The 22,654-nt window shown below is 41.0% G+C and overlaps 1 protein-coding gene across 1 annotated transcript in view; it reads right to left on the reverse strand.

Moving 5' to 3' along the window:
• The window catches only part of itfg1 (integrin alpha FG-GAP repeat containing 1), a 140,421-nt gene that overhangs the window by 21,898 nt on the left and 95,869 nt on the right, over positions 1-22,654 (reverse strand). The window contains exons 13-14 of the mRNA XM_030414566.1: positions 13,930-13,973; positions 11,237-11,315 (exon numbers count right to left, since the gene is read on the reverse strand). Of these exons, the coding sequence (XP_030270426.1) occupies positions 11,237-11,315; positions 13,930-13,973 (123 nt within the window). The remainder of the gene's footprint in view (positions 1-11,236; positions 11,316-13,929; positions 13,974-22,654) is intronic.

Here is a 22,654-nt window from a genome sequence, read left to right on the forward strand (position 1 = left end):
ATACGCTGGACCTGAAGGGTTTAATAGTTGTTCTGTCCTGATCACAAGCCAGCTTTGCACTGCCTCTCAAACACTACAGCACCCAAGCATGTTGACACCTGCACCCAGATGACATTTGAAATGACACTGCAGGGGTGTGTGTGTGTGTGTGTGTGTGATAGAGAGAGAAAGAGAAGGAGAAAACACACCAAAAGACAGCTGTCATCACCCTAGTTTGCCCTTACTGGTTCACTACAAATTTAGTTCCTTCACATTTTCTGTCCTTAGTCCATGAAGTCTGTCCAAGCATATAAATATCTGCTTCAGAGATGAAAGACCAACAACCACTGCAACTACAAAGCAACAGAAGATAATGGAAACTGAAAGAAAGACATCCAAATAAGTCAGACAAGATGAAAGCTACGTTCAGTGTTATAAATGTTTGAAAAAGTTTTTAAAAGTTGTAAAATACTGTTTTAAAAAAGCATACTGTAATGCTTGAGTTTTACTAGAGAACATTTAGAGCCTAATGAGCTTTGCCCTTGCTTATGTAAAGAAGTATCGATGTTCATTTGCTGAGAACAGGAGCATTTATAAATAATTTCATACAATAATTTATAAGAGAAAGAAACTATGAGGCAAGACTCAAACAAATGGAGTACAAGGAACCACTAAAGTGTTCAATAGGGTGGGTTTCAGTTCAACACAGTGTCATTTATCGTGACACCTTTATCAGCGAGACGGGCTGAAGAAGATACTTGGCGATGTTAAATGATGTTAAGCTTATCATGAGAGATTTTTTAATGCATTTTGGGAAAGCCTCTTATTTTCGCCGATACAGTAGAAATAGCTGCCTGCATCTGCCATGCGGTTCTGGATATTTGCTGTCAGCAAACAACACTAAATGCTAATACTAGCATAGGAACATGCTCACAGTCACAATGCAAACATGATGCTATTTAGCAAGTATAATGTTTCCTGTGTTTGCCTTCTCCATTCAGAATGTAGCAAGCAAAGATTTTCTCACTAGCATTAAACACCAAGTCCAGCTGACTGACGGGAATGTCATTATTTTTGCAGGCACTTGGTCACAAATCAAAGTATCGTAGTAATAAGTGATCTCGTTTGGATCTGATTGAGAATCAAAGAACATTTCATGGTAGTGACTTGCCAATCACAAGATAGTTGTGCCCTAAAGCATATCCTGTTTTATCATCCTTTACTCCAAATAGGATCATAATTTACTAAATGAAGATGATGCCGTGTTGAAACAAGCGATTGAGACCATAAACTTAAAAGGAAACGGTTTACTGAGGTAATAAATCAAGTGAGAAGTAGGGTCATTTTCTAATAAGCCTCCACACACAGTAGATAATGCACCCAGTGGACTTTCCTCCTGCTGGCCATTACAAAGAATGTAAAGCACTTCTGCAATAACCTGGAAGCTCTGTTCATAGTTTACATAGTCACTACATAGACAGACACTGGCATCTCTGGAGCCACGCTGCTCAGTGTGCCTTCAAACATGGTCACACCGTTGTTGCCAGCCTTTTTCAAACCTATTTTTCCAACAAGTGACCTGGGAAGGATGAACTTATTGCTAGATGAGTTTGGCTCGTTGCAGTAAGGTACATCATACAATAAGGCACACACAAGCATTTCAATCATTTTAACTGAAGGCGACTGGGAGACCCACAGATCACCAGCCAGGCAGACAACAAGGGTGACAAATTAAAAAGTTAAACGGCCTCTTGAAAATTTATGGTATCTGTACACTGGCTGCAGAGGAGAGCAATTACAGGCCGAAAACAGAGAGGGAGAGAAAAGAGATAGATGAAACTAAGAGGAGGGCTGGAGGAGAAAAAAGATGAGGAAAGAGAGATGGAGGATGCAGGCAGAGGAGTGAGAAACAGGAAAGAGAAAAAGCATGCTAAGCCTGATCAATAGTAATTCTCCATGTCTGCGTGGAGGGTTATCTCTCCAGCCGCTTTTTTCTTTCCACTCCAGTATTTCCTTCTCCTCTGCCCTCCCTCGGTTCTGATCTCTCTGTGCTCCTCTCCTCCCATCTCCTCTCCTTCTCTTTTGTTTCACTCTCGTTTTCGCTCCTCTTCTATTCTCCCCTCAACTCTTTCAGCTCTGTCCTCTGAACCCTCTCATTTTCTCCCATTCCAACCCTTTTCATTACTCCCATCCACCTAGTCTCCCATCTCACTCACATGTTGTGATTTCTCCTGGTGTGTTTCAAGCCCACCATCCAAATACTGTGCAATAAAGTGGTTTGAGAATAGGCTAACTCCCACAGTTGACCTGATGAGGTCTCCGAAAACAGGGGTATTCTGCGGCCATAGATCAGTTTGACGTCAAGCACAATCCGTCGGCTTTTACAGCACAGCTTGAGGCAACAGCATGATGTAGAAAAAAGCAACATGAATGGCTTCTAGTGAAAGTACAAGTCAACACAACTCTGCACACACACACACACACACACACACACACACGATTTTCCATTAGAATTTTCAAAATGTCTTAAAGGTTAAGTTATGATAAATATGTTCGTGAATGTGTTGCTTGAGGTGAACATGTGTTTTTTAAAGACTGTGCATGTACAATAAATGTGTGTGTGTGTGTGTGTGTGTGTGTGTGTGTGTATGTGTGTGAGAGAGAGAGAGGGAAAGCGAGCCATTGCTAATCCCCTGAACTCATTAGCCTAATTGGACAGTCTGCAGAGAGCTCCACATTGATCTGGGCCTGTTATGATTCTCCTCCCTGTAAGCACTCACTCTTTTCTCTGGGTGTCTCCCCCTGTCCTCCCTCTTCCTGTCACTTCTTTCTCTAATGTCCTCCCTTTCTTCCCTCTCTGCATAATAATCTTTGGCACGGTAGACACACTCGTCCCGTTTGGACACCGCTAACTGCTCCAGTCTCTCTGTCCATTATTTATATATGCCTGTTAGCGTTACAGCATTATCCATTCTATTTCAATTTGCGGCTTGGTGGCACTAACAGTCAAATATGTTGGGTTCAAAGAAACTAATGTAATCACGGGCTATTGGCAATGAAAATTGCTGGATTTCCATCCAAGTATATTACAGAAGCCATGATGATCTACTAAATACAAAAAAACCCTCAGAGGAAATGGTGTATTTTGACAAACCACAAATCATTTGACAGAGGAAAAAGACTTAAAAGTACCTCAAAGGAAATTCTGACTTCTGTCTCGCTGCACAACGACTGACGACTTTTTAATAGTCTCAAAAGCTGTTTATAAAAAAACTGCCCTCCCAGAAAAGGTGTTGCTGATTTGTAAACCCTGCTGGAAACAAACAGCATAGACCATCTATGCTGATTTATCCAGCAGGGAAGGCCCATAGCCAGTAATGCACAACATAAACACAGTTTTAACATAAATGGCAATTTACATACAAGTTGAACAAAAAATAATTAACATACATGAAATGAAGTACACATGCAGGCTGGTTCACTGGAGTACGAGCAGCTGGACCAACTCGTAACCACAGATCCAATGCAATTGTGAAAAATCTTTGTCTTGTTGGACAAACAATGTTTTACTGAACTGAAGAACTCGCAAATGACTCAGTAATGACATGAACACAACATCACAAGAATGCATGAAATTTCTTCAAATCTGGTACAAATGTTCACTCTGACTCAGAGGTGAACTGATAACAATTTGGGGCCCAAAGGTCAGAGGTGAAGGTCACTGTGACCTCACAAACACATTGCTGGCCATAATTCAATAAGTCATATGACAATTACAGTAAAACACACAAATTTTCAATAGAATAAAATGATAAAGTTATGACATTTGGTATTTGGCCAGTGGTTAAGTGCACTGGAACATAAAGTTGTTGGAAAAATGTTCTGCCCATTATTCAACACCACAGCTAAGGAACAGAACAGAAAACAACCAAAACTCACTCAGTACGTTTACATGCCCATCTTAGTCAGATTACAGTCATAGTTCGACTATGCTACTCAATCAGACAACTGCAACTGTCCGAGTATACATGCCGGTGAGAAAATCTACTTATTGGGCAGGAGCATGTCATACCCTGGTACGATGGGTGGCGCTGCACCCATTTCAACTAGTGGTAACAGAGACACCTCCAGCTGACCTCTTCACGTCACCAGCTGCCTCGGCATTCAAGAAAGATGGCGTACGAAGAGCGAGACGAAGCCACATCTTTGTACACTTCGTATATGGTGTACATGATAATTACACACATTAGATGCAAAATGGCGCTCTTGCTTGTGGTTATTTTGGAGGAAAGACGCCGCCACCGCCGCCACCGCCGCCACTGCAGTCCTTCTACTTCCGGCTCACGAAAAAGATAATCCACGACTATGAGAAATCTGATCCGGTCTGATTTCAGTCAGACTAAGGTGTATACATGCATCTTAAAAATCTGATCATAGTCGGACTAACAAAGTAATTCGGTTTTCTTGAGTGTCATGTAAACGTGATTCTACTTTTTAAGTGTTAAAGTTTGCAGCGCAGCACAGAGCTTTTTTTATCTTAGCGGTATCTTGAGTACCTCTACCTCAAATTTGTCTGTATAAAGATAGACAGATAGACAACATGACAACTCTCCAAAGGTGAAGCCAAAACATCTCTGCTAGCTGGCAGAGGCGTCTTAAAAGATGGACAAGGGCCAAACTATAAAACTCCAAGTACAAATACATTTTCCACACAGATGGTGTCTGCCGTGTTACGCTGTTCTTACTGTGTGGATGTATGTTCAAGTCTCTTTATTTTCTGATGAGGTTTTTTTTAATTAGTTACAGTATTTGATGACATCATGATTGACAGCCAAGTACTGCTCGCAATTAAGCGGGTGGGTTTATGGGTGGCAAACTTAATACCACAGCCACAGTGAAAACTCTGATGTCACCAGTGGAAGATGGCTGGGCTCGTATTGGGCTATTTTGCCTTCATTTTTGTATATTTGGAGGAAATGGAGAGACATTAGCCATCTTTATATGCAGTCTATGTTAGGAATACTGGAGTGAGGACGGTTTAAAGAGTTATTACACCATAATAGACATTATAACTCTACGGTGTCATTGCTTCTGATAGTGGCTAATAGACTTGAAATTGTTTTTCTCTTCTGTTACCTTTATGTGGGTCATAAAACAACCATAATAAAAGGTGACAACACACTCTGCCACCAATATGCTTGATTAATTCAAAGCAGTGGGGTTACTTTAATAAAAGGAAGTCAACTTTGGAGTTACTGGAATAGATGATAACGGCTCCTGAGAACACAATCAATAGTCTTCCTTGTCTTTTTGTTTGTTGACTGTAATCTTAATATTGCCAGTGAAAGCATGTAATACTGTTCCCTTGGCATCTAAAGATAAATAGTCCCTTGACTGTGTGTGAGCAGGACGTCAGTGGGAAACACAATGCGGTGTTTTTGCTTCTCAGCATCTCTCAGTGTCCATAGAGACAGAGGAAGAGAGAGGAAGAGAGAGGAAGAGAGAGAGAGGAATAAAAAAGGTTGTTAATGAATAACTTCAACTATTCATCTCCACCTGCCCACTTGTCTCCCCCCACCCCTCCCTCCCTCCCTCCCTCCCTCCCTGTCTCAGCAGGAGTCAGTTGATAATGAGGTGTGGTGTTGTCAGAATCACAGCACAGGCTCATCCATCCAACCTGCTTAGTAAGAGGCATCGCACAGTACTGGCTCACATGTACACACAAACACAGACATGCAAGGTCATGAAGACACAAATGTCAGGGAGTGCATGTGTGTACACACACTGCCACACACAGAACATAATGGACACACAAGCTTAGGAAAAACAAAGGCACATACTGTATGTACACCTGCACAGGTACACACAGGTACACACAGGTACACACACACACACACACACACACACACACAGAAGAGTTAGAGAAACTGTCAGTGTTGCTATTGACCTTTACTTGTCAGATAAGAGGGTGGCATTATCACTGTGATATGCCTGAGTCTGTATGTATTACATACTGTGTTGTGTGTGTGTGTGTGTGTGTGTGTTTGTGTTGTGTGTGTGTGTTTGTGTGTCAGATATCCTACTAGACTAACATTACTTTACTTCTGCTGCTGTATTCATCCATCTCTTTCTCGTCTCTTCCTTTAGTCCCAGCAGCTCATGATCGTCCCTGACCCGCTTCATCTGTCTGTCCTTCTCCACTTAAACTCTCTATCTGTTATCCATCCTGTATCATTCAGTCGCTGCCCCATCCTTGTTTTGTACAGTTACTCCATTTATTTACCATGTCGTCTCTGCCTCGTCTCTGTCTCTCAGCATATCATAATCTCTCCTTTCCATTCTCCCTTTCAGGAGGGTGAAGGGTAAGTGAAGATCGTTGGGCCCCAGTGGAGAGGCTCAGACATCCTGGGTGTGTGTATGTATGAGTGTGTGTGTGTTTGTGGGCGCCCCATCATTGCTCATCTCAGGCAGTCTCGCTGGCTGTTCCCCGAGCTACAAGCTACAGAATAAATACACTTTAAATCACTGCGCACGAACACACACACACACACACAGACACACACACACGCAGGCACACACACACGCAGGCACACACACAGACACAGACACACACGCACACGCACACACACACACACAGACACACACAGACACACACAGACACACACACACACACACACACACACACACAGAGTCAGCCTGCTCCCTGGCAGCACTTTGCTGCTGTTAAATGAGGGGTCTGGGGAGTTGTGCCGGCAAAGCCTTTGGCTACTCTGGCTCTCTTCCCCTTTCTGTGCACTCCAGTCAAACACACATTGGAAGAGAAATCGGAGTTATGACGAGCAGAATGTAATATGCAGGGATTTTCTGATGTTCAGTAAATCCGATTCTGGTAACTGAACATACTAAAGTAGGAAAATAATGACATTGTCCTGGGTCGAGAGAACCTTTCCAGAAGGAGCTGAACTGGCTGAGGGGAATAAATATCAAGACCAGCTGCTCTTCATGTAAACTAGATGGACCGACTTCATCCAGGAGAGAAATAAGATAACTTTGTTAACAATCTTGTGTGTGTGAGTGGAAGACCTGATCTGAACTTTCCAGTGGGAATTGAACCCACAGGCTTTACGGTTAAATGGAATAAGTCTTCAACACCACTAGTTTGACCCATCCTGCTTCATTTCACCTCTCAGAGTGTCTGGGAGCGTTTTCTTCTTAATATTTTTGTGACAGAAATCAGTTTTACCATATGCTAGTAACATGGTATCCAGATTCCCAAATCCACTTTTAAAGAAAATGTTTTGGGGTTTACAAACACAACATTGACTATCATTAACTATACTGATGGTCTGGATGTGTTGTTCGGATATCACGTCTAACAGTGTATCTTTTAGTGTTGACGAATTATCATGCAAAACTATAAATTCTACCATATTTCTCCAACTTACAAAACAATCAAAAGTATATGGACAGCCCAGCCTCCACACTTTTGTACACTTCAGTCTGGGATCTTTTAGTCTAACATTCATTCTCTTTAAGCTCTGTTTTTGGTCTCAACCACCTCCTGAGGGAAATATCTGTCTCCTTATTCTGCTTAATGCTCCACTGTGTCCACCAGCTAGTCGCTTACAGAGTCTGTCAGCTGTTTGATGCTGAGCACGTAGTGTTCAGTTGGCTTTTATAGTGTTTTATCAAAAAATGACAATAACAGCTGTGAAAGTCAACCAAAACAGTAAAGTTAAGGGCTGGACAGCTGTATAATGAGCTGAAACTCACTAAAGGTGTATGAAAATTGATTTTCCCAGTTTGTTGTGTAAGAGCGTAACTGGTCTGCACAGAGCCCTGACCTCGGTCACATTCAATACCTTTGGGATTATTTGAAATGCGGACTGTGAGCGGCCCACCCTATACTGGGTGAATGGGAGCAAATTCCTGCATCCAGGTTAAAAATTCTCGTTCAAAGCCTCCCAGAAGAGTGGAAGCTGATTTTGCGGTAAGTATTTTGGTTTTAGTGTCCGAATACATTTGGCCATGTAGGACCGCAAAGCCTTGAAAAATGCATCTTTACAGGTGTAAACTATCTCCTTACATGCTGCAGATGTTTCAGTTTATTTTTTAGTTCAGGCTGAAGATAATCACTGGATTTTTTTCACTATCTCCCTTTAGTGTGATTTTAAAACTCACCGCCTCCACGTTTAGTGGGATTCTATATCACTCTCCATCTTCTCTGCAGTGCGTTTGGGTGCAGGTGGTGATAGGCTTCCCTCCTCACCCCCCCTCACCCCCCTCACCCCCTCACTCCCAAGCTTTCACCATTTCTCTTTACGCCTGTGTAACTGCATATTTTAAAGCAGTGGAGTGTTTGGAGAGGGAATGAAACCGTGGGGTTTTCGTCACGCTTTAAGACAGCTAAGTACAGGATGGCTAGTCTTAATATTTTGTCCACTCAGAGTTTTTGGGCTTGGACACAGAAGACCTAATTGAAAACTCTGCAGCCTTTGGAAGATTAGTTTTAACACGGTTTTGTAGCAAGAAGCTTAAAGCTCTATTGCTGGTGAAATGATAATGATGCTGGACTGTGATCTGTCCACTCAATCTTTAAGTACGTATATATTCCAACTGTGCCAACAGATAAATGAAACAATGGAATCTGACACAGTTGGATTACGCCGCACACAGGAGTGCAGACACACACACAGACTATATATATCCCTGACCCCAGGCTGTCAGGGCATCTTGTCCTCATCCAGCTCTGCGTCCTTCCCACAATGTAACATCAACTAGGTTAACTGCAGCTAATACGGCACAGCACTGCTGTCCTCAATGTCTTGTCTCATCCTTCTGTGCATCTTCCTCTCTACCTATGAATCTAGTCTCATTAGTCTGAAGTGGTAGGAGAGGGAAGTGTTAATCAGCCTAATGATTTCTGACATTTGTAATACTAGCAGAGGTGGGATGTTACAAAGCACAGATACTTTGTTACTGTACTTATGTTGATTGTTCAGTGTTTTTCTGCTATGATGTGAGACAAATAAACAAGTAAATGTGAGTTTTTTGTCCCCCTTACAGTTTATTGGAATTTGCTCATTAGATTTTTCAGGTATCTGTGATTTACTTGAATATTTATTTTTGTGAAAACTTTTTACTTTTCATGACTAAATTTCATCACAAATATCTGCACTTTCTACTCCCTACATTTTCCAAACAGACTATCACTCTAGTTTTATTGCTTTTGAAATGATTATTTTTCATCATAGCACACGACACGGCATCACAAGACTAATTTCAACAGTGCATATAATGCACAACAGACATAGCGAGACGAAACAACGTAAAAAACAAGACAGAACTGACATGGGGAGAAAACGCGTCTTAGTGTCGTGTAACTGCAGAGACCTCTCAGCCCCCCATTCTTACTCCAGCCCTCCTCAAATTTTGCCGCCTCGGGACAATTTACCAACCCAAAATGTTGATATTTGACAGTCTGAGAATTAGACTCAACAACCAACTATCTTTGTGGTGTGTTTAGGACAAATCATCCTTTAATCATCCTTTAAGTTTAATTGTTTTGACTTAAGTAAATATGTGTTAGATAAATATAGTGGAGACCCAAGAACCCTACAGGATACAACATAAAGATTATAAAAAGGATTCCATTTACATATTCTATGTGAGAGATTTAATTGTGACCAAAACCTCTACAGCATGGTACCTTGTGTTCTGTTGAGAGTACAGAACACAGCCAGATGTTGAAGATGTTTAGAGGAGGGAGTAGCCCCTCGAGGATACAGGGGCTGGAGCTTTTCTTCATAAAAATACTCTAATGAGCAACAGAAATTCACCTCCATCGCTCTCGATTCAAGCTGCAATGATCATTTGATTGACTTGTTGGTGGAAAGAAAATTAATCTCTAATTATTTTAAAATAACTGAAGTTATCTTTTAAGTACATACGTCTAACATTTGCTTGTTAGCCTCTTAAATTTAAGGATTAGCTGCTTTCTTTGTAATGTATGATATTTAATATTATTCAGTAAGAGTATTTGGGTTTTACACTGTTGGTTGGATAAAAGGAGCAACTTGAAGATGTTTTTTTGGGCTCTGGGAAATTGTGATGAGCATTTTTCACACTCTTTTATTTGTTTGTAGGCTAAATGATTAGTTGCAAAAATAATCGTCAGATTAATCATTAATGAAAATATTCACACCTATTCCTGATTCTGTCCTGACTAGTTCCGTGCATAATACCATCAGCTCTTATGTGGATTGTCAAAAGAAGTAACAAATGTAAAAAGAACTGCAGGTGATTCAGCTCTCCAAAACAAAACCATATACATGCTCGGCTCTTCTGTGGCTTTTCAAATTGTAACAAAAACTAAATTCTGATTCCTCCCAGAAAAACATGTGCCCTGGACTGAAGTGAGAGGAAGAAATGAGGAAGCTACAGCTTGTTGAATGATGCTTCACTGTGGAAGAAACTTCACAGGAAAAAAGACCCCTGGTGCTTTGCAAGCTTTCACAGCTTATTTCCACGATAGCCTTGCAGCAACTATGAGAAAGCTGTATCCCATAGACAGTTCCACCGCAGTAACTCCAGGCTAAATATTTCATTGATAGTGTTGGAAAACTGTAAAAAATGAATCCTGACAAGCAACAGCTGAATATTAATTTTCCTCTTACAAACTTACATTAAGATATATTACATTTTACAAAATACAAATTTGAGTGAGAACTGTATCTAAGGTCGTAGGAAAATATAGTAATCTAACAAGTCCCAAATGTACTTTCAAATGCAGATAGAATAATGTGAACTAAGCAGACACACTCCTCACAAGCTTATTGCTTATCAAACTGACTGATTCTCCTATAACAGTAGTCTTTGGGAGGACCTTGATTTAGCCTTTTCCTTAACCGCCCTTTCAGCCTCAGCTTTCGTCTTTAAGGCACAGAGGCTATATTCTCATCTATAAAAAAGTACAAAATAAAGCTGGAAAATAAATCATTCCGTGCCTCCTTCTCTCATTCAATCTTTTCCTAAAATCCTCCAAAACAAACCCTGTGGGGTTCAGCCAGAATAAGGACAGCTGTCATTGTTAGGAGGTTAAGTTATTAATAAATCTGACATGGATGTCTAAGAGCTCAGGCGGTGACATTTTCAGAAAAATAAATCCCTCTCTGGCTATTCTCTGTCAGCGAGGCGGGCTGTTTAGCATAAGATGTGAAAGCTACCGTGGTAAGACATTTATTAAAAAAGTACTTACCTGAGGCATTTTTCAGGTAGCCGTTGGAGTCCACTGTGGTGTACATTACATAGGGACCTGGCTGGTTAACACCAAAAGGCTGCAATAACACACATACAAACACAAATAAAAAGACAGACATATTTTGACATTTTGCAAGTATGTTTTTTCACATCAGCTGGCTGTCAGCGCGGAAGAGGACAGGGAGAAACAAGCAGGGAGGGGAGGAAAAGAAAAAGAGACGCAACAAGAGAGCGTGGGCAGGAAGACACACGGGCATTTTGTCAGCACAGTGACCTTGAGCAGCGTTTTACTTTCATTTTCACGAGGTGACCGGGCAAATGTCTGACCTAGCTGTCTGGAATCTGACTGAGCGTAAATGAGTGTGACGGCAGCGTGTTTGTGACGCCTGTGTGGGCGGATACAGAGGGGTCGTCTTATCTCTTCATTATGAAAGGATGACGACTAATGAAGAGATCTGTCGCACCATCCTTCACTTTACATCAGCTAATCACGAGGCCTGTTACACTTGCAAGCAGAGACTTGGCCCTATATGCTGTGACACTGAGCAGTCGGGTGAGGGAGGAATAGAAATGAGGTCAAAAAAGGAAAGGGAGAGAGTGAGAGAGCGAGGGAGAGGGAGCACAGAGGAGCAGATTAGTGGGCTGAAAGAAAGACAGAGGAAGAGAGGTATGACTAAGAGGAGCGGCAGAGTGAAATGAAAAGATAGAGGGGGTGATGGATGAGAGAGGAGAGGAGGAGAAACAGCCGCGAGCTCCACTCATCTACAGCATTCATCATACCGTTCAGTTTGACAACAAGCGGGTAGAAGAGTAGACAGACAGAAAACCACAACAACTCGAACACCGGCAGCCTCCTGTTGATGTCAGAGCTAATGTGTTGTGCAAAGGGCCTTCCACTGCTGAGAGGTTGTATAAGAAGTGATGCTCGGCTGCTGTATTTCTGTCTCATCTCTCTGTCCACCTACACATGATCCTCAGACATTAGCTCTCTGGGACGAATAAAAGGAGCTTAAAGCTAAACGCTCCAGAAACTGATGGCTTCATTCAACTTCAAAAGCGCATTTATAGTTCAGAAGCTCCAATTTGTAAGAAAGTTCATTTTTGAGGTTCATTCCCAGCCTCTCATTGCACTTTACCACATCGAAGGCCTTTCTTTTTTTTTTTTTTTTACTTCTGAGTACATTTGTAACATTAAACCCCATTCAGACAGCCTCAATGATGCAAGTCAAACGTTGTGGGTCAATTTCCGTGGGTCAGTGCACATCAGCTCCTCTCGATCAGGGTTGGAGGTTGTTCCAGGTTGGTGAGTGCGCTGGACCCTGATATCTGCTGTCTGTAATGTAACTAGTAGCTCCATCCATCAGTTAATGTAAAGGAGTAGAGCATTGTTTACTGCTTAGCTGATTTCAACTCTGAGTTCTTTACCTCTAAGATGGCTCTTATAGATGATTGTGTAAAAATGTGTCTAAAGCAACACATAGCTCCCTTCTTCCTTTCAATGAAGCCACTGTGCTCAATCAGAGGGCTCCTGAGAACATGTAGTGAAAAAAGGGTCATCTGCCAAAACATTTGAACCTGGCTTAACTTTCTTTGACCCCAACGTAACCTGGTGCCCCCCTATCCTGTCTAATCAACTGGGTGCCAGGGCACATTGCTGGAGCATTACTTTCTACTGTTTCTCCTGAGTGATTGTTGAGACGGAGGATACAACAGTTTTTTCTGTATACCACCTGTCAATGTGTTATTTTTTGTATTTACCTGCTCCAAGTTTGTATGTTGTGGTATCTGCTTCTTGTAAGTATGCAGTGATGCAATTCTCTTTTCAAAACTTTTGGCAATTAAGCTAGAACCACAACTGCAGCTTAAGGTCAAACTGGGACCAGTGTGAAAGGCAGAACTGTATCGACCCGATTAGGGTTTTCTGGCCTCATCACATAAGCTCAGATATGAAAACTTGGAAATGTAAGAAAATGTGAGCAGAAGGTAACTATGAACAGATACCTGTTACTCTAAATACAAACAAACACAACCCTCTTTAAGCAGAGACTATCACCTTCAAAGTGACTCTGAGCAACTAGTTGGAAAAGTCTCACCTGGCGTTAATCTGCTCTTACACAGATTTTCTTTTTTTGGAAAATATTAGATACTGTACGGTAAAAGCATGCACTACTGACAATCAATAGAAAGAGGATGTTCACTGGCAGAAATCAGGTGATATTTTATCACATAAAAAAATATTTCAAAAAATATTTTTGCGCTTTTCTATTTTTTGTAATGTTTTTCAGGCTGCACTAAAAGAAAGGTGCTTTACATAAAAAGAGGAGCTTATACTGCCTTAGAGCTCAAAAACACATCACCAATTCAAATCCCTTTCCTTAATTTCCTGAATATAAAGTTTATCCTCCCCGTAGAGAAGAAGTTCAGCCAGAAATTGGGATATTTAAGCCCGTCTCTCTCTCTTACTGCTGAAACAGTGCTGAGTACATGGCTCTTTAGGAAGATTAAGATGCATGCATGGACGCACAAGTGAAATGGGGACACACAAGTGAAATGGGGACACACAAGTGCACCTAGACAGATACACCTGGTCACACCTGTCAGTGGTCAGAGATATAAGAAACAGTCCTATCACACAATACTTGGGTTTATGCTGTCATTAGAAAAGTGGACAAACAAAGACAGATTTCCTACCTTGACATCTTCCGGACAGTCATTGGAGCAGAGGCCGCTGAGCACTGAGGAACACACAGATGGAAGAGGGTTAGACATGTTGCTCACCATGTGTTACATGTCCAACACAATAACGCACTCTGCTGTCAGTGTCATCTGTGACGGTGCTGTTGTCGTGCACCGAGGGCGAGTGAATCTCCATGTATCAAACAACAGGCAGGTCAAACTCCCACAGAGAGTAAACTTTTCTGCTGCTGTCAGTCAGAACAAACAGACGGACAAACAAAAAACAATCTCCTCCATAATAACTGTGCTTAAGCGCTTCGCACATTCAAATTATATTTCAAACAATTTAATCATCCTTTCTGTGTGCTAGGTGAGCGTGAACAAGACAAACTACCAAAGAGGGGAGGGAGGGAGAGTCTTAAATAAATTGCCAGCATTGAGAAACATAAAAAATAAATGTGCAACCTATTAGCATGGCGTGCGCGCGTATACGTGCATGCTAAGAGAGCGTTTCACTTATTTGTGTGTACAAGCAGAGCGAGGAACAAAATCCGCTGAATTGCTAATCAGTCATTAGAGGAGACTTTATTAGCATACTAATCGGGTCCTAGGTCTAGGTTGCCTTGATTTGTCTGATGGAGTCACACTGAAGCCCAATACTCTGTTAATAAGGTGCTGCAATACACACCAGCCAAACTCAATACCTCCATTCAAAGGGAACATCACAGTTCCCCCGGCTCAGTCTCACCATATAGACAGTACTGTTCATCATTAAATCACCCACAATCATGTTAATCACAAACACTTACTGTGCACATAGCCTCGATAACCCATCTGAGGAAAAGTGAGTACTAAAATTCAGGATTTAATTAAATAAGGATTTTGCTTTGAATTGGGTCATTTTACTGTGGAACAATGGCAGGAGACAGCTGACCCTGAATGCAGAAGTACATCTGATATTCGTAACAAACTGTGGAAGGTTCCCTTTTACATGTACTCCATTCATCCATTTATTTAGTCACAATCCGTCCTTTCACATAGCTCCTTCATTGTGTGTTGTTTTCATACTTCCCCATTCACTTAGCACCAAGGTCCATTTATTCATTCTTTTACACTGTAAAGACCATTTTATAGCTGTCAACCATTGAGCATGAATAAAAGATAACCATTAAGAAAGGTTTACATACAACGGGATCTAAAGGGCTATTCCACAACAGCAGTTGTTTCTACAAATGTGTCAGTTCCCAACATCTCTGAGAGACACTTGTGTCAACACTCAACCCACTGTTTTCCTTTTTAACACGAATGTCTATATATATTTCTATCTTTGTGAAAGAAACGAGGTATTCACATCACACCAATCTTCAGCTCCCTGTATGGTGTGCAATTGTGAAGGATATGTACAACAATCAACCTTCGGTGTCATTATGAGCTTTAAACTTCACAATGTGAAATAGAAAACACTGTAAGGGGTGGAAGTCAAATTACCATAATTAGGTAATTTTCTATGTTATTCTTTCTGTAATTGTAGTTGCATTTAAGTATGCTTGTAATCTATTTAGTTACTCTTAAAAACATACTTGAGCAATGTGAGCAATAATATCCAAATGATTCATCTGCATTTGTGTAGCCAGTGGGGCTATCTGATCACAAATGGGCCAATGAAAAGCCTGACATTTGGACATAAAACACAAACTCTGTAGAGGTGACCATGGCCACTGAGCCAAACAGAGCGGGAGTAACTCAAACTGAAGTTTTGGAGAAATGGAAACTCCTTTAAGAGACTTTCTGGTACTGATAATACATTAAACATCAACAATTAAAAATTAACTCATACTCTGACTGGTGTTTGAGAAGAATAACTTCTAATTTTACTTAAATTCTTTTTACTACCAGTCTGTCTTTTAGTTGTAACTGAGTAATATTTCAGGAATGTAACTTTACTTGTATTTGAGCACAGATTTTCGGCACTCTATCCACCACTGGTAAGGATTTAAGGATGGTAAAATCTGCCTGTCCATTGGTCAGTTCACCATTTCGGTCCTAGATGATCACCTAGCTTTTTCTATAATGCCAACACGAGGTCGTAGTTTTAAAAGACAACACTGACAAACATAAAATGAAAAGAGAAATGTACGTTGCCCTTCAGGATGAACTGCAATAACATTGGTTATCCTCACTTTTCATCTTGCCCCATTATCAGGTAAAAAAAAAACAAAAAAAACAAAACAACAACTTGCCTAATATTTGGGGAATTGGCCCCAGTGTAGGCTGACTGTTGTGTTGCCTATGTCTTAAAAAAAAGTTTCACTTGAACACGCCACAAGGACTAATCAATCAAGCACTGATTGGATTTTTAGACAAATACTGCCAATACAGCAACTTGTAATTGAGAATATGTCACATAAAAAATTGCAATGGCACTGGTGAAGAGCTGGAGCTGTGAAAAAAGGACAAACCAGTCTGTGTTGAAATCATGGACACTACAGTGACAAGCTCAAGGTGCTTTCTTCTTCCATGTTACCTCTCATGCACTTATTCACTTTGCTGAACAGCCAATCAGTGATTTCTATCTCGGCTGCTGATGGTGTGGGACCCACCACAACAACTTGAGGCACAGAAGCTCATCCATGACACTGACATTAGCCAACAGCTGACCTTTGGCCTGGTGTTTCAGGGCGCTAACATTGAATATCCGTAAAATCATTCACATTCCCATCAGTCCCAGCTCTACCTCATGTTTATTCATAATTAGAATACTAACAGTTTAAACTATGATTGTGAACATCAGCATGTTGGCATACTGCGGTTAGATTTTAGCTGCATCTTTGAGGCAATGTTGTAAGCAAATAGAATACTGGTCCGGGTTTGAGGACTGCATTGCACCATTTTCTTGTACTCGGATCCCTCCATGTGGTAACCCTTCTTTTCTAGTAAATAAACAACAAGCAGTGACAAGATTTTGGTAAAAGCTTTGATTTAAAAGGATATGCTGTACATGTGGCAGACAGTGGCAGTGGCGGGCCCCACTCCTAAATGAATGTAGAGGAAACACTGGTGGTACAGAACATTTCTGTGACTGAGATTGTGAAAGGGAGAAAAATAAGCACAGCTCATTCATGGCGAGGTGAGAACAAAATAAATGACGCACACAATGTTGCAACACAAATGAGAAAGCATATGGACTGCAAAAAGGATGAAATTTAAAGTGCAGTTATTGTTTGAATCAAGTATTTGAAGTAACGCTATCATAAGCATTTTTGAAGGGCCCTGGAATTTTATAGAATTTTTACATTAATTAATTCAAGAAAATCCATGACATGAACTTGTTCAAGTGCAGAATTCTGGTTGAGTTGGGACGGAATGCCCCTATACTAAGTGTACACTAAATTCATTAAGATTAAAGATTCAGTTCAGGGGTTAAACTGGAGTTATACTCTGAAGACAGAAATAATTTACTTTTTTTTTTAAACAACATTTAGGTGAAAACGGTTAAGTATTGTAAGAAAGACACACTCCTTCCAGTAGATAATTATACACTGTACATTCAGTGATGTATTGACTCTTGTGAAGAAATGAACATCCCCAAAGAAGGGATCAACTGGCTTGTGTGTGGTATGCTTAATCAGTGCATCATGATAATCTACTTGCCGTTTCCCATCCAGCTTGTTTAGAACAAAACAAATATAGACACAGACTTTGGGGGAGATCACTTGTTTTTGGAAGGGAAAGGAAAGGCGACGAGACAGAGGGGATGGCATGCAGCAAATGACCGAGGCAGCATTTGAGATTTCAGAGTTGATACATGATATGTGATCTACCAGGTGGGTTAGCAGGGTGCCCCAGAGCTGTGGATTTGAAAAACGTGGTGGATTATTTTGCCCAGGAACCCGTCTGAAAGGATTATCTGGCCTAAGAGTATCACAGGTCTCTGTTGAATAATCTAAAGCAAAGTTCTGTGATCAGACATACTTTGCTGATCAATATGTCAGGTCTTGTTGAGTTTTCAGTGACAGCTTGACGACAGCTGCCAGTTAGTTGTAATTCAGATTGAACTAAGGTAGTGCACTGCTGGCGTTCGATGTCAATGCATAATTTGTTATATACAGCATTCTGCACTGCTGAGGGGGCCTTGGTGCTTTAATCTGTGCTGCCTGTTAGTGTTCTGGGGCACTAGAAATGAAGCATTTTTCTCAGCACTAAGAACTACCTTTTTGATGTAGTGTTCTCTACTGTTATTACTGCTACTTAATGGCAGGAGTGTAAATGCACTATTGTTTAGTAGTCTCCAGCTTTTTTTAAGATACAAACTTAAATCTCTAATCCCAATTGTGCAGCAAATAACAAATCTGAACACTTAATTTTAGTCCTTCTTATACTAACAAAAATTGCACATTGTCACCACTATAATTTTTTGCAATTTTGCAGTATTATCATCTCAATGCAGGGAGCTAATTTCATCAGGAACAAGAGGCGCTTGTTAGCCTCTACTTCAGATACCTCCACTTACAGGTTCCCTACAGGAGACCTTTATATGATTGGAACCGTACCTATAAAATGACAAATTCCCCCATTTGTGGGACTATTGAAGGACTTTCTGATTTCTGATTACCACTGAAACACACCAAAAAGAAACCATAGGGAGCTATGGTAACCACATGCACACACCACAACACATTCCTGAGCTCCTGGGCCAGCTCAGTTAACATACGCACAAAAAACATCCTTACAGAAAGAGGAAATTGCGATGAGCAGCCCTTGACGGGAGAAAGTGACATGCTGAGTCAGTGCTAGTTGGTACACGAGTTAGTCGACGAGAGCCAAGCAGACACACACACTGTACATGGAAAACACACTGACACACAAACACAATAACGTGACAGCTGAGCGGCGCTGAGATGCTCATCGCTTCTCATAGTCTTCAGGCTGCTTTTGCTGACTGCAGGGCTGCTTACAGACACGCACGCCGCCCCCTTATACACACCGACAGTCAAATAAACACAGTCACCAACAGCAAGCTGACATCTGCTGTTAAATAGCAAAACCAACGTCAGAAATGACCAACTGCTCATGTTCATATAAAAAAATACACTGTATTGTTCCATATGATATGTACAGCGTCTACTGCTACTGTGTGTGTGTGTGTGTGTGTGTTTGTGCATATGCAGCTTTAAACATTTGGATTTTATTATGAAAGCTCTGCAGTAAAAAGGACATTTCCCTGAAGAGCTGCCACCTAACAAAATGTCACCTGTGAAACTGCTTTCCTTATGTGTGCTTGACTGCAAACGATAACAATATCCCCATTTGCCCCCATTAGACATACTTAGCTGGTTATTGTCTTGTCTGGTCGAAGTGTAGGTAAGACAAGGCTATGCACCGCCGTGGGGATTCAAATCCCAGAGGGAGCCTTCCCTGCTTGGTGTTCATTTTGGGTAACATCATTATAATGTTGTTGTATGCTCACTTTCCCTGAACAGCTGGCAGTGGCTTCAACTGTGTTTCACTTTTCTGATAAGCTGCAAATGCAATGTGACCACCACGATGTTAATGAGCAATGATCAATTAGATCAACTTTAGCATCATCACAGAGGCTAACTGTTTAGAGACAACCTGTTCTCTTCCTTCATATGTTTGACTCACTGTGGAGCAGAAGTAAGTATGCAACCAAAGTGTGTCCAAAGTGTCTGTGCTGAGAAGTGACAAGGATAAAAAATGCTTTTCAGAAACTTGCACCTCTAAAATGATGTCTTTAATATTCATAAACACTAGAATTACCAACTTGTGGTTAAATGCCTCCGCACGCCAGGCAAGTTGCTATGAAGCTATGAATAATAGGAAGAACATTTTTGGCAGAATATTATGACGTGCTGATCAGTTCATCCTTGCGTCCAAGGGAACATTTGTGGGCGTTCTTGAGATATCGCTCTCACATGAATGGGACGGACTGACACACGTACGGATGTGTCGACCGATAGTCAATGTGAATGTGAAATATCAAAGACTGAAAAGACAGGATGCCTTTTTTTCTTTTGGTAAAATGGGTGGCAAAGCTTCTACTTTATTGTCACTGAACAGAATAGAGGTATGAATTGAGTCCACCTTTACACCAGACACATTATTGAAAATCCACAAGGCACTGATTTAATTTTCTCAGCTTTTGGTCCGGATCCAGAACAGCTGATATGATAAAAGGATAAAAAAATAAAAAAATGAAATGTCCAGCCTCTTTGCTTTGGGCATGAGGTGGAAACATCACAATTTTTCTAGAAGGATTAGATGCTACACAAAGAAATATGAATTACTGCTCTCTCTAAGTGATGGATAAAATGGCTGTAATATGTAAAATACTGTGTTATATGGCTTGCTTGAAGTCAAATTTGCAGACAGAACCATTACCACTTCAACTGTCAACATAAGCTACTGCTGGATGCTATTTTGACAAACATGGGCGCAGGAGCTCCCACTCAGTCGCCTTTGTGTGCCGCAGCATACGCGGAAAAGTATTCACACTAATCTAAATATACAGCCTCCAGTTAAATCCTCCTCCGGACGACACAGCCACACTGAAAGGCTTCATGTAAATCTCCTCATTGTCATTTGAATGAAATGAAAAGAGGCAATAAAAGACAGCTCTGACTGACAGGCTGAGGGAGGCTGAGAGGAAGCAGAGGGACAGGAAACGAGACCTTTGCCGAAGGGAAACAAGAGAGGAGTGAAGGCAGGGTGAGGGCAGGAGGAGAGGTGAGAGTGAGATAAAAATCAGACACTGCAGAGGGTGAGAGGGGAGGAAATGAAAGATGGGAGGGACAAGAGAGGAGAATAGCGGAGAGGAAAAATGTGGAAAGATGAAAGTAGAGAGCTGGATTTGGCAAACGAGGCAAAGAGATGAAAAGGGAGGTGAGGAGTGGAGAGTGGAGAAGGGACTAAGAAAAGCTCCCAGATGTTTCTCAATGCAGCTAATCTGCATCCTAATAAGTGAGCAGGAAACTAATCAACTCATACAGTTCTGCCTGTCAGTCTCTCTCTTCATCTCGTTGCCACAAACACACACAGACACACACAGACACACACACCCGGAGATGCTCATGCAGAGATACCCCCTCCCCCTCTCCTTCCCATCGCCCATCATTTTATCCTTCTTTCTAATTTTGGACTTTATGATTTCTTCCATTTCCTCCTTCCTAAGCAGTAATCATCCATCCATCTGTCCAAGCTGCAACCACTTTAGGCTTCACTGTCTCTCGCAGCTTATAGTGGAATCACTTTGCTTTATGTCATACAGAACAGTCGTGCATGTCCTTTCTTTCTTATTCCTCCAAAAACAAAGTCATATATTTCTCTCTTCAAACATAAGGGCCAATATGTTGTGTCAGGTGTCAGGTTTATGTAGGTTGTTGTGGAGGACCTACACAAACCTCACGTGCGAGGAAAACATTCCAAAAGAGACAAAGAATTGATGGATGTAACACTGGGAGCATGACTAATGATCAATTAATGAACAGCTGCGTTCAAAAAATGAAGTAATTTTTCTCTAAAACACTTCACACTCTGTCTCAGTTTCAAAAGAGTTTCACCTGCAATGATTGTGACATAACACGTCAGCACAGCTGATAGCCAGTTGGTGAGGACCCACTTGGGTTTCATACATATTGACAGACCTGAGACCTGCAGCAATACACCAGGACCCAATGTGAGTCGATATCATGCAACATTTGCTTATTAGCACTTAACAGAAAGTAAAGCAGAGACTAATGGGAATGAATGACATGGGTTTTGCTGGTTATTGGTCATAAACCAAAATAAAGAAAAATAGAAAGGTGACAAAGTTATTACAATTCATCCTCCTGGGACCACGAATGTGTGCACCAAATTTCACAAATCATATCCAATAGATACCGAAATTAAAAGCCCAAAAGTTCAACCTCATGGTGGCACTAGTCAGTGGATCACCCATCTAGCTCAAGTAGTCATCAAGTCATCTAGCTGATGTAGTCATCAATACAACAACAATAATAATAATAATAATCAATACAAGTCATCTAGCTGATGTAGGTACGTTTGCAACGTAAGTTGCAAAAGAACGAAGTGATTCAAAAGAAAACCATGCTGTTTTATTGTAAACCTAACCAAGTATTACTCTTGCCCAACCCAAAGCAAATACTTTTTTTGCCAAAAAGCAATCAGATGTATGTTGTATAACAGAGACTCTGAGACAATCGGCCTATTCAGTCATTCAGGTATGAGAATGTGCTGAACCAACCCACAGAACAACTGCCACCCACAGAGCAATAAAAACATCAGGTTCTCAAACACTTGCATATGGTCGATAAGCTCAAGAAAATGTCTTTGCAAAAATGAAATATATACAATATAATCTTGGTAACACTGATATCAGGAATGTAAATGCCATGCACAGTTTTACAATTACACAGGGAGTGAAGTGACCTGTTACTTCACACTTAATAAAATCTAACCAAAGACTCTTAGAAGAACCTCCCCTGAACAAAATGACATACGGGTCTGATGTGCTTTATTCTCAGCTTTCTATATAGATATAGATTTATATATATAAATATACATCGATTTTTTCTTCAGAGTGGCATCCAAGCGGACAAGTCGGCTGTTGCTGCATTCGGAAAACCTCTGGCATGCTTTTCAATAATATATGCTCCTATGGCAACAGAGGTAAGGGTCTTGATGGAATGTGCTGGTGAGTGAACTATTGCATGTCAGGCAC

Source organism: Sparus aurata, chromosome 4 (assembly GCF_900880675.1).
Source record: "Sparus aurata chromosome 4, fSpaAur1.1, whole genome shotgun sequence".
Lineage (NCBI taxonomy): Eukaryota > Metazoa > Chordata > Actinopteri > Spariformes > Sparidae > Sparus > Sparus aurata.